The following is a 17,796-nucleotide window of genomic DNA, read 5'->3' on the forward strand; positions in this document are numbered from 1 at the left end:
GTGTGTTAAATGCCTTTTGCTCAGAAACAAACATACTTTAATGTCAAAATATAGTTGTGCTATGGCTGAGTCGTGGCTTTTCTTGAGAAATAATGAGGTCAAACATGCTGAGTGGGTGAGATATAGAGATATGAGGAGAATGTGATGCAGACAGCTGAAGAGGAAGGCATTAGGAGGCATGCAGGAGAATTATGGACACGTAGAAGTTGTTTTTATCATTCAGACACAGGAGGGCTTCCAGTCTTCTATTTTGGATGCTTTCACCATTAACCGTCCACAAACTAAACTTCCTGTCTCAAACAATGCACTCACTTTCCTTCCTGGCAACCAATTTAACATATTGTTTAGGTTTGAGCATGAGCTATAGGACAACAAAGAGTTCATCCAAACCCGATTGTGTTTAAAATGAGTGCAGTTCTTTGATATCCTTGAAACTCTCGTTGTGTTGGGTTGAAGTCTATGAGACAATTGTTTCCCACTGTGAAATTTAGTCTATTTTTATCCCTTGAAGGATGATCAGGGATGCTTAGAGGAAGAAATAATGAAGAATGTTGGAAAAACAGCCATTGATGTCCATCATATTTTTTCCTCAACATTCTTCACAATATCTCATTTTGTGTTCAACAAAAGAACACTTTAGTGTGAGGAAATAATGAGAAAATGTTCATTTTGGGTGAAGCACTAAATGGGAGGAAAAATGGATAAAATGACAATTTCATTCATTCATTTATTCATTTTCCTTTGGCTTTGTCCCTTATTCATCAGGGCTCGCCACAGCGGAATGAACCACCAACTATTCCAGCATAAGTTTTACATGGCAGATACCCTTCCAGCTGCAACCCAGTGCTGGGAAACGCCCATACACTCTCATTCATACATACACTACGACCAATTTAGTTATTTTAATTCACCGATTATGCATATTTTTGGATTGTGGGGGAAACCAGAGCACCCGGAGGAAACCCACGCTAACACAGGTAGATCATGCAAACTCCACACAAAAATGCCAACTGGCCCAGATGGGACTCGAACCAGCAACCTTTCTGCTGTGAGGCGACAGTGCTAACCACTGAGCCACTATGCCGCCAAGCGACACTTTTGTTATTGTATTTGTTTGTAAGTTAATTTGTAGCTCATAATTAGTGTTTTGAGTGTCGGAATAAATAATTTATGTGAATTTCATCTCTACACGTTCTGAGAGTTGCTTATAACATGCATTTGAAAATGCAATGTGTGGCAAACATCTGTCCAAGTTTGTAATAAATGTGCTTCATAAATATGTTGTCAACAAAAAAATAAACATTTGAAAAAGAATACTTTCCATCAAAAAATAAAAGCTCTATAGTTTAATAGTTAAAAGTGAAGGAAAAAAAAGCAACAATAAATGTTATAATTGTAATTTGGCTATATTAAATAAGTTTTATGGTCTGTTAGTTTTAGTTTTAGGCCTTTTTGTTAATGTTAGGCATGCACTAGAATTAATATGAAGAGAGAACGTTAAGTCTTCTACTTCACCTGAACTTATCTAACCTTTCTTTGCCTTTCAGGGGCATGTGAGGACACGGCAATTACTGCGAACCCAATTAAATCAAGGAGCTGACTGTGCTGGAAACATCAGAGACTAATGTAAGTTATCATGTTTGAAGAAAAAGTGACACATTAATGAAAAACTCCATAAAATACGCCCCCACCTTGATTTAATTAAAAGTGACAGGAACATTCAAAAATAGATCTTTTTCATTCTGGAATAAATTAAGCTTCCGAAAATTATTATTGCAGTCAACTATATATATATATATATATATATATATATATATATATATATATATATATATATATATCAAGTGTCAATAAAGATTATTTAAGACTATGGGCCCTATCATACACCCAGTGCATTAAGGCGCAAGGCATGTTTGGCATGATTTGTTGCTATTTTTAGACCAGTGAAACAGTAATTTTCATGTTTTACACCATATTGTTTAAATAGCAAATCCATTTGCGCTACTTTCTAAACTCATGGGTGTTCCAGTTTAAAAGAAAAGTGTGTTTAGGCACATCGTTGGTGCGTTGCTATTTTAAAGAACTGAAATAGACAGTGCCACTGACCAACTAAAAGCAGGTCTAAAGTCTAGTGCAGAGCGTGTTAGTTATACGCCTATGTGTGTTCAAATGCTTACACGTTGCTTAATACACACAGGATGTACAGCAATACACAAATATCTTTACATATGATAAAGAATTAATAGGTTAAAATTTTATGAAAATTATTATTTTCTACATAAATATAAAAAACACTGCCTACATGCCTCATCTCGGCGGGCTTTTTCAGTTATTATTATTAGTATTATTTATTATATGCATATTTATATTCGTATTTATATTCAGTGGTTTTGTCCATCTGTCGGGTTTTGGAGACGTATGCGACACTGTATAGGGCATAGGAATATGACGTGTGTTTAGATTTAACTCAGTTTTTGATCACACTTTGCTAATATTGTTCGTTTTTTTATTTGCTGGAAATTAGAACTGAATTTAGAAATAGTTTTGAAACAAATCTTTGCGCTTAACAAACTAAATTAAAAATGTAGGCTAACGGATGTCTTCAGTGGAGTGAGTACAACACCGTTTATCGACAAAAGTAAAGGATTAAAGAGTAAAAGTAAAGGGAAAGTACAGAGGCTAAATGGAAGAGGCTTGTTCTTTATCCTCGGGCTGCAGATGCTCTGTTCAACTGTTTTCTTGCTAGTGAACCATTCATTTTTTCCACTTACAAAGTTGGCCATCTAAACAGCAAATGCACCATGGCACGACGCAACTAACTCTTAAAGGGAATTTGATATGAGACTCTGATTGGTTTAATGAATGTTATACTCAAAACATACCCATAACTCATTAAGAGAATAAGCACAACCCTGTTTGACCAGAGTGTATACACACAAATACATTCGATTTGACAAGTTAAGCTACAACAAAACCCTAATTTGCAAAATTAGCAACAGAAAATAAAAATAAACAATTATTCCAATAAGAAACCATTGCATTTTTAAATTTACGGTACATTTTCACTTTTAAAACTGCAAATGCAACAACGTTTTATTACAAAAACATATAAAAAATTCTGTTCTGTAAACATTTTCATTGTAAATTCAATTATAGCGTTCCCCAGATTTGTTCACATTAAAATAACACAGATTTTGTTGCAGTCTCCTAATGTATATCTCAATTAAGTGTATTTATATTTGTGTGAGTGTACCATACCTGCTTTACTGGAACCTTGCGGCTCTGTGCTGTGTATTTAATGTCTTTTAAAGTCCACATGGCCCTCTTCATTATTAGATTTGCTTTCTAAAAAACCAAGAACCTTTCCTGTTTGACTCATTGACAAGGCATGCTTTTCCCGTCCACGACATTTAAGTTTAAGAGATGAGTCTGATATTACCTGTCAATTGGGTTACAATCCTATAATAAAACGCTGATTGCTTTCCAGTAGCATTCGGATCCGAAGACCAAACCCGCATTATGTGACAAGATCATTTGAGACCTGGCTTAGCCTGAACGTACCTGTTGATAAGGCTGGGATTGGGAGATCGGAGCCACTGGGGTTTTCATTTTAGGCAGATAAGAGAAAGCTATGGGAGATGAGGAGAGTTTAAGCATAAAACCGCACCAAGATTGAAGCAGATGTAAAGGATCACGCTTTCACATGCAGAGCGCTGCGTTACGCCAGATTTTCTCACACTCACACATTAGTGGGCCTGAAGTGGACACCCAAAACACACTTAAAATGACATCACATTTAATAGCAATATCAAATCAAGTAGTGTTTGGTTTAGGTATTAGCATTGATTTAATTTACATTTAGCCATTTAGAAGGTGGTTTTAATGTCTTTTTTTGATGTTACGCCATGATTTTCTCACACTTACAGATTAGTGGGCCTAAAGTGGACAACCAAAACACTTACATTTAATTGCAATATCAAGTCAAGTAGTGTTTGTTCTTAGTAAAGGTAGTATTTCATTTACATTTAGCCATTTAGAAGGTGTTTTAATGTGTTTTTTAAAGCCTGATCTCATGTGGAAACGTAACTATTTTACGTTTTGTCAGTTTATTGGCTAATTCATACAAATTCTTACAAGTTTAGGAGAGGTGGCACCCAACCCTGCCCCTAAACCCAACATTTATTGGGGGATAAGCAAATCTTACTAAATTGTATGAATGAGATCATACAAATACGAATTAGCCCCTAAATCAAAAAGGTATAAATTGCAGCGAGGTTGTGTTGGTTTTTTAATGTTATGTTAATGTTATGTTTGGGTTTCTAATGTAGATACCCAAATAACTCTTGAAATCACATCGCATTCAATAGCAGTATCAAGTAGTGATAAGTTTTAGTAAATGCAGTATTAGCATATAGATTTCATTTACATTTAGCCAATTAGAAGGTGTTTTTATTATGTGATAAGCATCATATGCAATTTATTAAACAAAACATTTTGGTTATTGTGTCTTCTGCTTTCCTGTTTAGAAAGTTTAAACCTTTTTGTTGTTTGTTTTGTTAGAAATGCAATATTCATATCCATTGCAATTCTGTGGGGAAAAAATGAATTGTGAAATATGTAAAACATTTGCAAGATGTAAACTTGCGATTGCAAAAAAATTAATGAAAAAATCTTTCAATATTGAGCCAAAACTGTTGGATAGCTTTTCAACTTAGTAAAAATAAAATTGCAATTAAAAATTATTTTAAAAATTTAAATAGAATTTTTTGTAAATTCATAAATGGGGTGGCGCAGTGGCTAGCACTGTCGCCTAACAGCAAGGTCGATGGTTAGAGCCTCGGGTGGGTCAGTTGGCATTTCTTTGTGGAGTTTGCATGTTCTCCCCGTGTTTGCGTGGGTTTCCTCTGGGTGCTCCGGTTTCCCCCTGAGTCCATAAACATGCAGTATAGGTGAATTGTGTGAGCTAAATTGTCAGTATTGTATGTCTATGAAAGAGTGTGTATGGGTGGTTGGTTGCAGCTGGAAGGGCGTCCTCTGTGTAAAACATATAAAGGATAAGTTGGTGTTTTTTTCCCGCTGTGGTAACCCCTGATTAATAAAAGGACTAAGCTGAAAAGAAAATGAATGAATGAATGAATGAATGAATGAATAAACAAAATTTCATATGTATTTTTTATCTCTACATTTTCAGTCAGAATTATTCTTCAGAAATGGAATTTTGTATCTTGCAGTTTCAGGTCAGAATTATGAGCCTAAAAAATTGTAAATTAAGAAAATAGTCAAAATTGTGCAAAATAAAATTAAAAATTCGGAGAAAACAAGTCAAAATTGCAAGATGTAAGATGAGTAAAAGAAAATTCCAATATAACTGACATACTGTAACAAACATGCTGGCATCCACACAATCAATTTGTGTTTTTTTGGAGCACACAAAAAAAACTCAAGAACTGTGCTTTTTCAGTTAATTTTAAATATGTAAATAAGTCTAATTTTGAGTGTAAACTGTGTATAATTGTAATATAACATACCCTATAATGAAGAAAACTGAAGTATTGGGTCATTTGTTTATATTGCTATATTTGTTGACCTATCATAGCACCTATAGACTTACCAAAACACATTAATTCAAGTATTTACAGTAGCATGGTTCAAAAACACAGTAGTGTACTACATATTAGTATAGTACTTAGTCAAAAACTGAGTTTGGAAATTGCTGAAGAATCTCAGATGAACTTTCATAAAGCCAATAAACTTTCAACTACAAGAAAAAGGTGCAGTTCTGAGAGAAAATGTCAGTTGCTGTACCTCTTTTGTTTTTATTTTATGATGAAAACCACAAGTAAAATCAGTTCTGAAAAAACAAACAGTAATGTTTGCCTGCAGATGCCGCTTGCTGCTATTGTGTTATGTAACGTAATGAAACTGATACATTAGCTGTTATTAAGTTATGCTGTGTAATTAAGCGCAAATGAGTCACTCCGTATAATATATCTGTGACTATGTAATAAGAGGTCATTCTAGTTTTGCGTTACGCAACCGGGATTGCAGACACTCGTCACCACAGTGGAAAATTACTCCCACAGCTCACCAGGGCCGTCGAAATAACTTAATTAAGTTTATATTCCGTCCTTCTTTGATCTCGGTGCCATTATTACTAACGTAATCTGGGGGAGACGTGCCAATCAAACGTATTTTTGGGCCTGTGTATTGTAATGATAACGGCTGATTTGATAACCAAGCAAGTTTGTTACTTGTTGTAACTCATGCACACACAGTTATGGATGGTTTGCGATGTTTATTTGCAATATTTGTATGTATTTACAAGTCTTTGAGACAACAAAAAATACAATTTCTCTTACAAATTACAAACACCAGACAAGCTGATTTGGATATTTTGCTCAAAGTTTGTTGCAAGCAACTTTAAAACACTGACACACACACACTCACGTTACACTTTTTTACTCCCAAACGATATAAAAAAACATGACTTAATACTATACTAATATACAGTAAATGCTACAGTGTTTTTGAGCCATACTATGGCAAAGTACTTGAATTAACGTGTTCTGGTAACTCTTTACTCAGCAAATATAGTAATATAAACAAATGACCCAATACTGTAGTTTTCTACAAGTTTAGAGTCTATTATATTACAATTATATACATTTACACTCAAATAATGATGTTCATTCCACTTGTATTTGTTTTAAATTTGTTTCTATAAGTTAATTGGGGCGGCATGGTGGCTCAGTGGTTACCACTGTCACCTCACAGCAAGAAGATCGCTAGTTCGAGTCCCAGCTGGGCCAGTTGGTATTTCTGTTTAGAGTTTGGGTGCTCTGGTTTCCCCCACAGTCCAAAGACAAGCACTAGAGGTAAACTGGATGAACTAAATTGGCCGTTTCCAAGTTCTGGGTTGCAACTGAAAGGGCATCCGCTGTATAAAACATATGCTGGAATAGTTGGCGGTTCATTCCGCTGTATCGACCTCTGATGAATCAGAGACTAAGCCGAAGAAGAATGAATAAGTTAACCTAATTGCTTCATGTTGTCCCAACACAAATCGATTTGTGTAGAACCCAGCATTTTGTACAGTGTACTGTACTAAAAACTAAAGTACTACAGTATTTGTTACAGTTTACTACAGTATAGCATTCGTTAACAAAGGGTAAATGCTACAGTATAATACACTCTACTATAATCTCAGAAATAAAGGAGCTGTCAATGGGGCAGTACCTTTTTAAAAGATACATATTTTACCCAAATAATCCACAGTTGTACCTAAAAGGTGCATATTTGTACCAAAATGTAACTTAAAAGTACCTTTAAGGTACCATAATGGACCCTTCAGGTACAAATATGTACCTTTTGAAAAGGTACTGCCCCAGAGACAGCTCCCGTACCTTTATTTCTGAGAGTGTACAATATGGTTCAAAAACACTATAGTATTTACTATAAATTACTATAGTCTTTGTTTCAAGAGCATCACATTATTGTTGTAAACAAATAAGTCACAGACTTTAGTCATAAAGGAAGGTTCAACACGACATGTATACTGTAACATATAAGAATCAACACATTTATTTCAGTAACAAAAAAACCATTGTCCATCTGTCTCTGCAGTAGAAACAATTTCCTCTGCCGTCGCACATTAATTTGCTTTGTTTAGTAAGTCGAGCCCCAATATACAGTTGAAGTCTCAATTATTAGCCCCCCTGTTTATTTTATTTCTCGATTTCTGTTTAACAGAGAAAAGATTTTCTGCACAACACTTTTATGAACATAATAGTTTTAATAACTCATGTCTAATAACTGATTTATTTTATCTTTGCCATGATGACAGTAAATAATATTTGACTAGATCTTTTTCAAGACACTAGTATTCAGCATAGCCAGAGGGGGTTTGGGTGGTTCAAAATACCCACGTCCGTAATTGACAAATGTCCAGAATTTGTCCCATACATGATCTTATTTGTACAATTTTGACTGCTATGCCATCATAAATAGCAAAAATAACCATCGAAAAAGGGTTTTGAGACAAAGCGAAATCCTCTGTTGGCTGTCGCTTCGGTGCAATTTGAGCTTATCAGTTTTTTCCAATGCAAACAATTATTTTTCATGAGTCCAACATCCAACTGTGCAAGAAAACATACAATCTGATGTAAGTGAAGTCTTCTTTAGCTACTGTATTGTTTTTAAATAGAGAACAAATTTCACAAGTAAAATCTGGGACATTCACTTGAAGCAAATAATGACCCATATTAAGATTCACTCAAATACTATTTTGGCTATTGTTGTTATCCATCAATTTCCAAATGTACTTTATTACAAGAGAGGCTAGAAAAATCGTGAAGCTCTAAGTTATTATGTTTGATTTATATATATATTTTTTATTATTCAAATAGCCAAATCCTGACTAAGAAAAATTAAATGTGCTGGCCAGTTTGTTATTTGCCTAATAAATGACAATAGACTACAGTTTTTAGTTTAAAACTTTAGCACAGGGCTCTCAACCTCAATTCCTGGAGGGCCGCGGCTCTGCACAGTTTAGCTCCAACCACCTTCAACTCACACCTGCTCAATAGTCTTTAGTAGTCTTGAACACCTTGATTATTTGGATCAGCTGTGTTTGATTAGGGTTGGTGCAAAACTGCAGAGTTGTGGCGCTCCAGGAATTGAGTTTGAGACCTATGCTTTTACAGATTCCTATTTTTTCAGATGATATATGATGTAATAAATTAGTATTTTAAAAGTAAGTATTTTTCATATTTATTTTTTCTAAATCTTTATAAAATATTTTTGGCACATCAAAAAGCTAAAAATAGTGCTTAAAATGTCTCTAAAATGCATTTAAATCTCATAATTAAATAGAAAATGAGGTGTATAACTGAAACAAGTCCACTTTTTGAGAAAAAAGAACCGACCCATTCACCAGGCTGGCTACGGGTCTGCATTTAAAGGCTTAACTAAGCCAGTTACATTAATTAGGCAAGTCATTGTATAATGACGATTTGTTTTGTAGACAAAAACAAAATATTGATTAAGGGGGCTAATAATATTGTATAATATAATAATATCATATTTTAATAGAAAATTAAAAATAGATTTTATTACAGCTGAAATAAACCAAAATAAGACTTACTGTAAAAAATAAGACAAAATAAGACAATACTGTGAAAAATGTCTTGCCCTGTTAAACATAATTTGGCAAATATGTAAAAAAAAAAAAAAGATTTCAAAAATTCACAGGAGGGTAAATGCTTTTGACTTCAACTCTATACATTTATTGACTGTCTTTTTTTATTATTCATCCAACATGGCTTCTAGGACTCCATAGGCACGCTCTGACTTGATTTGCGCGAACAGTCAAAATGCAAACACTGACTGGATTTGCGGGAATAGTCTAGGCCTATCGACTGACTGGACTTTCGGGAGTTGCATGGGTCTTTCCAGGAGTCAAAGCCATCTTTGGCGCGGACAGAGGTCAGCTTGGACAGGAGTGTGTTCCTCCTGATGCTGCTGTCCGAGTCCTCTTTGTGCAGGGTGTTTTGGGGTTTGTTCCAGCATGGGAAACAGCCTAAGAAGTCGTGGAGAAGGTGGCCACTGAACAGCATGTAGATCCACGGGTTACAGCAGCTGTTGAGGCTCGCCAGCAGGGCAGAGAGGGTCACCGCTGCATTTTCTGAATCTGAAAACGACATTCGTGGTTGAAGGAGTTTAGAAATTGCTCACAAGAGTAGCAGGATTAACTTTAGTTTTACTAATGCACTTGTTATGATCAAGCAATCCTACTTGAATTGAAATCTGATTTAAAGGGATAGTAATGTATTGTTTACTGAACTCCCAAGAGTTTCTTTCTTTTGTTGAACACAAAAGAAGATATTTTGAAGAATGTTGAGAGCTGTAAACATTGACATCCATAGTAAACAAAACAAATACTATATACAACTCAATGGTTACAGGTTTTCATTTTGCTTCAGAATGTCTTCGTTTGTGTTCAACAGAAGAAATAAACTTGTTAAGGGTAAGTAAATGATGACAGCATTGTCATTTTTGGGTGAACGATCCCTTTAAATATTTATCAAATAATAGGATATTGATTCAAATGTTATTTCAAATATTTGTTGAAAGATAAACTATTTCTCACTGTTGATAGATGTGTCTTTTAAGATGTGAATTTCTTCAAGATATTAGGTTATGTAATCAATCATTTTACCTTTCAATCTGTTTCGAGATAAGAAGATGCTTCACGGAAAGCAATATAGCTTTATATAATGCACATTATGTAATGGTACTGTATAAACACTGATAATAATGAAAACAGAAATACAATACCCTTATATCCTGTAATCTCAAAGGAATGCTAATGGAATTTAAAAAAAGACTCTGAGAGGCTGATAAGATCTTCTTGGATCAAGAGAAATTCTGAAGAAAAAATATCTTATTCAATTCTTATAGGATCTTGGTTTGGTTTCATTAGTAGAGATTCCCAGTTTGTTTTTTCTTTTCATTAGTTTTTTCCATTGCACAAAAAATTAACCATGGTTTTAATTTTGGTCGTGTTTTAAAACATATACAGATACTATAGTCAAAGTTAAGTTATGGTGACTTGTTTGAACGTCGTTTTTATTTGATCTATGTTTGTGTGTCTGTCTCTGTGTATGTATAATCAACCCATGGTTAATTTCGCAAGGGTGGTAAGCAAATACACAACTCCCTTTTGGGGGGAGTTGCTTGGTTAATATCATAATTACCGTCATAATTAGCTTTAAACAACGTATTGTGGGATTACAAAGCTCATTTCAAATTTACGGGATTTTTAAACCCTTTTTCTGGTGTATTAAACTAGTGTCGTTGATTTTGACATATACGTATGTTTCAGCAACATTTCAAGTAACAACAAATGTTAGATAAGGATACTCAAGAGTATGTAAAATAAATGTTTATAGCCTATATTTGGAACGAAGCTTTCGCGTCCTGAAATTTAAATGACAAAATCGACTCTTCAAACTTGTATTTTTTAAGTATTATGTTTAAATATTCGTGCGCATGTAATCCGCGTAATGCTGCGGGGAACCTACCATCCCAGGAGAAGTTTTCATCCCAGACTGACCACATTTGCACGGTGAAGAACGGAGCCCAGCACACAATGTACGCCAAAACAATCACGAAGGTCATCTTGACCGTGCGCAGTTTGGCTCTGGAGATGATGGTGACGCTGCTGACGGACGCCTTTCCGATCATCCCGCTCTTGGGGTTGTGCGCGGCGCCTCGCTTCGTCTTGCACTTGAAGTTCTTCCAGATGCTGTGGCAGATGAACCCGTAGCAGATCATGAGGATGACCACCGGGATGAGGAAGATGCCCACGGTGATCCAGGTGATGTAGGCTCGGATGCCCCACGGCTCGATGAAGTGTCCCCAGCAGTCATACACATCCGAGCCGTTCTGGATCTCGCTCAGGGAGAAGATGAAGTACTGAGGAGTGCTGAGCAACAGGCTGCAGAGCCAAGTGGAGCAGATCATGATGTACGCGCGCCGAGTGGGCTGCTGGAGGGTTTTAAGAGGGTGGCATATAGCGATGTAGCGGTCCAGAGTCATCATCACCATCATGTAAGTGGACGCGAACATTCCCAAGACCTGGAGATGCTTGACTATCCGGCAAAGAAAGTCAGGTCCGTAAAACCTGTAAGTGATCTCCCAGCAGAGCTGTGGGAGAACCTGGAAGAAAGCCACCACCAGGTCCGCGAGGCTCAGGTGCTTGATGAACAGGTGCATGCGCGAGCTCTTCTTCTTGGTGTTGTGCATGGCCAGCAAAACGCACAGATTTCCGACAACCGCCACGAGGAAAGTGACGCTCAGGACCGTGATCTCCATTTTGGCCACATCTTCGTTCCTCCCGAACGGATCGGTAGTGTTGTTCGCCGTGATTTGGTTCGACGTGTTGCCCATGGTTGGGTTTGGAAACGAGCAGTGGTTTTCATGCGTAAAGGCGCGAGCGCGCGGTCAGGTATGCGGAGATGCGCGCGCTGCGCCGGGCATCATTGCGCACGGAATCTCGTGCGTAAAAGGCAGCCGTTGAAGAGTCCTCAGTTAGAATGGACAGGATTGATGCATTATTGTTTCAGAGACACGAGCTGTATTCGGATCGTACACATAAGTGTGTCTCGGTTGTGATCTGACGCACAAAGGTCAGAAAGATTGTCTGACAAGTGTTGACAAGCATTCCTTAAATCCAACCCCCACTGAAGAGGCTGGAAAGCTCAAGAGCCGCCCCTTCCCTCTCCCCTTCTGCACGCCCATAATCAGTCTGATAAATAACATTACAAGTGGATGTAGGTACAAGCGGCGCGCGCTCTTATTGGAACTATTTTTGCGCAAAAATGCATGAAGTAAAATGCAGATACGGCCATTTGTTATATGATTACCTTTATATGAAATAATCGATTGTTTTAACCATTAAAATAAGGATTTAATGACCTTCTAAGGATTTAAATCCCAGTTTCCCTACACATGAAAGTATCCAAATAACATGTAGTGACCCCCGAAATAATCAATAATTTTATATTATTAATAAAAATCCATAATACGAAAAAATCAATAACTTTTCTTTTGAGAAAGTAACATATATTCTGAATTAGCATAAAAATTCAGTTTAGAGATTTTAAACTTTTTACTAACGTTCATAAAACCCTTATACACTGACAGGGATATAGACATACAAGACAAAAAATCGTCACTTTATTATAACATAATAATTAATCATAATTAATCATCATAAAATGATGTATTGTAAATTATTTGTAACATTTGAAAATTTACTGCAATATGTCATTGCAATCTTTATGCACAGCATACCCCACTGGCCACTATTTTGTCATCAACATATTTGCTCTTTGTGATTCTGTACATTAACTAACCCTATCAAAAAACTGTTAGCAAATCTTTGTTGCTACACTGTAAAACCCTAAACGTTAAGGTAACTCTTTGAGCAAACCATTTAAGTTCAAAAACTAATCCTAATGTGTACAGTACTGTGAAATTAATCAATTTATGTAAACTAAGGAATTTGAGTAGAGTAAAACCCAATAAATAAAGAGAACTCAAACCAATTGAGTACTGTAAAACCCAATAAGTTAAGCCAACTCAAATTGTTTGAGGAAAACTATTGCTACAAACTCTTTGGGTTAAAAAAAACAACTAATCCATATGAGTTCTGTGAACTTGACGTAATGAGGTATTACCACTTTACCTTCAACATTGAGTTCAAAACTCTTTTCAAATGAGTAGAATTAATTTTCAGTAAATTTTGAGTTAACTACACTCAATTCATTTGATTAAGTTGACGGTTCAGTTTTACAGTGTACACTAACCTTTCATTTAGAGTTTTGATGCACCTATTATCATGGTTCAAACAAAGTAATCTTTGGTCATGTGACAATTTGCTCCAACCATATGACTCTGCACAAATTGCATTGGCACATTTACGTTTGCTATGTTTACAAAAACACCAGTTAGTACCATTTTTAGAGCATTGTAATAGGGCTGAACTGATAAACCAAGCTATATAGAATCGCAATCAAATGTATGTCAATAACAATGATAAGCTCTGGACTTTTTACTGATCACACAGCAGAAATGTGCAACAATAGGAATCCAGAAATGTGTTGATATTAGAGATGCACCAAATTTTTGGCTGCCAAATATTAATGTCCACCGAAAATAGGTTATGTCATTTAATGAACCCTCTTTGCTGGAACACTGTTTCTAAATATGGAGGCATTGACAACTGATATCGAAATATTTATCGTTATCGTTCAATATGGAAATAATTCACTGAGATTGCATTTTTTCCCATACCGCCCAGCCCTAATTGTAAAGAAGTACATTTTACAATCACTATTGTGACCTATGGGAATAAATGGTGGAAAGAGTCTATTAAAATATCCTATACTCTAAGTTAAAAACAAGTTTATTAAAAAAAAGATCTTTAGGAAACCCGGAAAGGATTTTTCAATACTAAAACTGCTATGTTTTCTAAGGGTGTTTGGCAGCACGCTCTTGTTTGCCTCATGTTTATTAGCTACGTGATTGTTGGTAATGACAGAAGGAAAAATGTCCATAAATTTCCTAATTTGATCCAGTCATGTTGGAAACACAAATGCCATAGCTGAAGGAAAATACACTGAGTGTGTGCCACACACTTAAGTCTTAATGGAGTGGTGTCATCTGGCAGATTTACAGGCAGGTACTTGTACACTCTGATTTATATCAAGGTTAATGTGCGCAGGCAGAAAACAGGAGACATTTGGATCTAATATAGTCTTATTGGCATTACTTGCGCCTTGTGTTTATGAATAACTAGCCAGAAAAAAACATTGCATAACACAGACACCACACAGCGCACAGTCCCTTTTTTAAAGTTTCTTCTTTTTTATATACAGTTGAAGTCGGAATTATAAGTCCCCCTGTATTATTAACCCCCTTGTTTATTTTTTTTACCCAACTTCTGTTTAACAGAGTGAAGATTTTCTTCAGCACAATTCTAAACATAATAGTTTCAATAACTCATCTCTAATAACTGATTTATTTTATCTTTGCCATAATGAAAATAGTATTTGACTAGATATTTTTCAAGACACTTCTATACAGCTTAAAGTGACATTTAAAGGCTTAACTTGGTTAATTAGGTTAACTAGGCAGGTTTAAAGGGGCTACAATTTTTACCTTAAAATGTTTTTTTTTTTTTCTAGCTGAAATAAAACAAATAAGACTTTCTCCAGTCGAAAAAATATTATCAGACATACTGTGAAATTTTCCTTGCTCTGTTAAACATAATTTGGGAAATATTTAAAAAAGAAAAAGAAAATCAAAGGGGGGCTAATAATTCTGACTTCAGTATATATACAAACAGACTGCACACTTGAAAGTAAAATACTGTATAGATAATATACTTTATAGTGTGTAATGGCATATAAAACAGGCTATAAATAATACTTAAGTAACATTTTCTCTCTGCGTTTTTGGCTAAAAGCATACTTGAGTGAAAAGAGTTATTAAAAATAAAAGTAACATAGCAAAAATAATGGAGAAGGCTTTTATTAAAAGTTGGATGACGGGGGATATTAAACCAGTGGGAAAATATTCATCTAGTTTTTTAAGTTAATACATTTTTACATTATTTTTAGTTATTCAAAACAGCTGTGGATTATTTTGGGCATTTACATATTTATGTTAGAGGTTCGGTAAAATATTGAAAAAAATATAGCTGAAAGGGGCTAATAATATTGACCTTAAAATGGTGTTTAAAAAATGTAAAACTGATTTTATTCTAGCCGAAATAAAATAAATAAGACTTTCTCCAGAAGAAAAAATATTATCAGACATACTGTAATGAAAATTTCCTTCTGTTAAACATCATTTGGGAAATATTTAAAAAAAGAAAAAAAACTCAAAGAAGGGCTAATAATTCTGACTTCAACTTGTATTTATTATGATTATTTATGACTGCATTCATCCAAATAGCATTCATTGAGTATGAAAAAATAGTTATTTTATTCAACTTGTAATTTCATTTCATCCTTGTTTCCTTTCAATAACGTGTTTTTTCGTCACTAATTTTTATTGTATGAAGAAGAGTTTCACTTGGGACCTTCAGTATGATAATGCTCACATCATAACCCATCATTTTGTACCTTTTTGTATGTATATGTACTAAAATAGCTTAAAGTAACATAAAAAGTGTGACATCTTGACAAATTGTTTTACAGCGCAGTCAGAGAGTGATTGTGGATATCAGTGCCTCCATTTTCAGTCCATTTATACTGAAACACAACACCAGCATTTTCATCTAAAGGAGGGTTTTAAGGTACTCAAAGGTGAAACAACAACAAAACTTTAAACAAAAAGCAATCGCAAGTCATAAGCATCTATAGTAGAAAAAGAGAAGGATATCATTGGCTACCAGTTTCCAAAATTCTTCAAAATATTTCCTTTCAATTCAACAAAAGACAGAAAAACTCAAGCAGACTTGGAAAAAAATGGAGATTGAGTAAACGATGACAGGATTTTACTATTCCCTTAAGATCTGATCTGTATTCCTTATCTACAGGTTGTTTTGGACCAAACCCATCTGCTAAATTAAAAAATGTAAATGAGCTTCTTCTAAGAACGAACCTCTAGTGCATGTCAATAGATGCAGGAGGCTGAAAAATCGATCAGTTCTGTCCATAATGAAGGCTCATCAGTGGAAGGAGACAAAAGGGCATCAGCGTTTGACACAAACGAGCAGTTTCTCCCACACAAATGCTGGAAACACCCCCAAATCACCCGCTGAAAATCACCGAACACTTCTTCAAGTGCTTAAAACACTTACCTCCTGGCCATAAAGCAGCAGAAAGCTTTCAGTCAGTCCATCTCTTCACAAATGTTCACAGTAAAAAAAAAAAAACACTCTGAAGATGTTTTAGCACTGCTTTGCTTCGTGCCCCATTTGTCCACCACAGGTGCAATCTGAATGAAGAAGTATTTCAGAACGTTTTTCATAACTATTTAGATACTGATAAAAATAACTTGTGGAAAGGTTTGATGGATGTTTGTGTGCATGTTTGAACAGTAAGATGGCACACATACTGTCATTTGCTGCTTGCTATAGTTGGCTGTAGATTTAATTAGTGAGTGACATTTCATGCTAGAGAGCTTTTGATTGGAAGGCAGAGTGCAGGATGAGTCATCAACATTCTTGGTTTGTTATCTCGGATTATAATACCTGTAGGGGTGACACGATGGCTCAGTGCTTAGCACTGTTGCCTCATCGCAAGAAGGATGCTGTTTCAAGTCCCAATAGTTGGCATTTCTATGTGAAGTTTGCATGTTCTCATCGTGTTCGCGATTGTTTCCTCCTGGTGCTCCGGTTTCCCCCACACTCCAAAGAGATGTGCTAGGTGAATTGAATAAACTGAATTGGCCTTAGTTTATAAGTGTGAATGAGTGTGTTTGGGTGTTTCCCAGTATTGTGTTGTGGATGGAAGGGCATCCTGTGTGTAAAACATGCTGGATAAGTTGGGGGTTCATTCCGCTGTGGCGATCCCTGATTAATAAAAGGGACTAAGCCAAAGGAAAATGAATGAACGAATGAAAACTAAGATTATTAAGGTAATTTTGTGAAAGACAATCTTTAATTAATAGTGTCTCTTGGCATTTTGTGCATTTTTTTGTGTGAATTGTCAATTTTAAGAGCAAAATATACACTTTATTTGATCAATTTCATAAAATATATATATTTTAAATTGATTTATAATAAAAAATATTAGATTTTTTTTTAAAATAAATGAACGGTTGGAATATGTTATCCAAGAAACGCTATTTGAGTCTTTTTTGGTCAAAAAATATCATGTTTAAATCAGTGTTTTACTTATTTTTTGTAAATTACTATTTTCAATGCATACAAACAGAAAAATATTTACTTGTAATGAACTGTATGATTATTCAAGTATGAATTTTGTATGCTTAATTTAATCTTTATTTGTTTTCTTGTCTTTTTTAATTGTTCATTTTAAATTAAAATGCATAAAAACGTTTTTTGAAGTTATATATTGTATATATTATTAATAATTATTTGTTCATTATTTAAATGTAAATGCATTGAACTTCATTTGAAAAATGGAAATTAAAAATGATCGAAAATGTATTACAAGAACACACTATAATTTAAAAAAAAAAAATAATAATAATAATTTTTTTGTATTTATATACCGCCTTTCCAGAGCTCAAGGACACTTTACAAAGAATGCGACAAAA

The 17,796-nt window shown here is 34.9% G+C and overlaps 1 protein-coding gene and 1 long non-coding RNA gene across 6 annotated transcripts in view; one reads left to right on the forward strand and one right to left on the reverse strand.

Moving 5' to 3' along the window:
• Nucleotides 1-17,796, forward strand: part of LOC141381590 (uncharacterized) — a 74,240-nt gene that overhangs the window by 4,045 nt on the left and 52,399 nt on the right. For all 5 annotated transcript variants that reach the window (XR_012401887.1, XR_012401888.1, XR_012401889.1 and 2 more), the window contains exon 3: nucleotides 1,548-1,626. This is a non-coding gene — a long non-coding RNA (uncharacterized lncRNA). The remainder of the gene's footprint in view (nucleotides 1-1,547; nucleotides 1,627-17,796) is intronic.
• avpr1ab (arginine vasopressin receptor 1Ab) lies at nucleotides 9,270-11,977 on the reverse strand. The gene is made up of 2 exons (NM_001297676.1): nucleotides 11,082-11,977; nucleotides 9,270-9,688 (listed from the first exon to the last, which is right to left on the reverse strand). Exons 1-2 carry the CDS (start codon nucleotides 11,947-11,949, stop codon nucleotides 9,324-9,326), a joined length of 1,233 nt encoding a protein of 410 aa, NP_001284605.1. The 5' UTR covers nucleotides 11,950-11,977; the 3' UTR covers nucleotides 9,270-9,323.

The sequence above is a fragment of the Danio rerio genome, chromosome 4 (genome assembly GCF_049306965.1).
Source record: "Danio rerio strain Tuebingen ecotype United States chromosome 4, GRCz12tu, whole genome shotgun sequence".
Classification (NCBI taxonomy): Eukaryota; Metazoa; Chordata; class Actinopteri; order Cypriniformes; family Danionidae; genus Danio; species Danio rerio.

What these genes read in the sequence shown, in the direction of transcription:
- avpr1ab (NM_001297676.1), bottom strand. Translation starts at nt 11,949, where the DNA reads ATGGGCAACACGTCGAACCAAATCACGGCGAACAACACTACCGATCCG. An exon ending in TGAAAACTTCTCCTGGGATG is followed by an intron (nt 9,689 to 11,081) that starts GTAGGTTCCCCG and finishes TGTCGTTTTCAG; the next exon opens with ATTCAGAAAATGCAGCGGTG.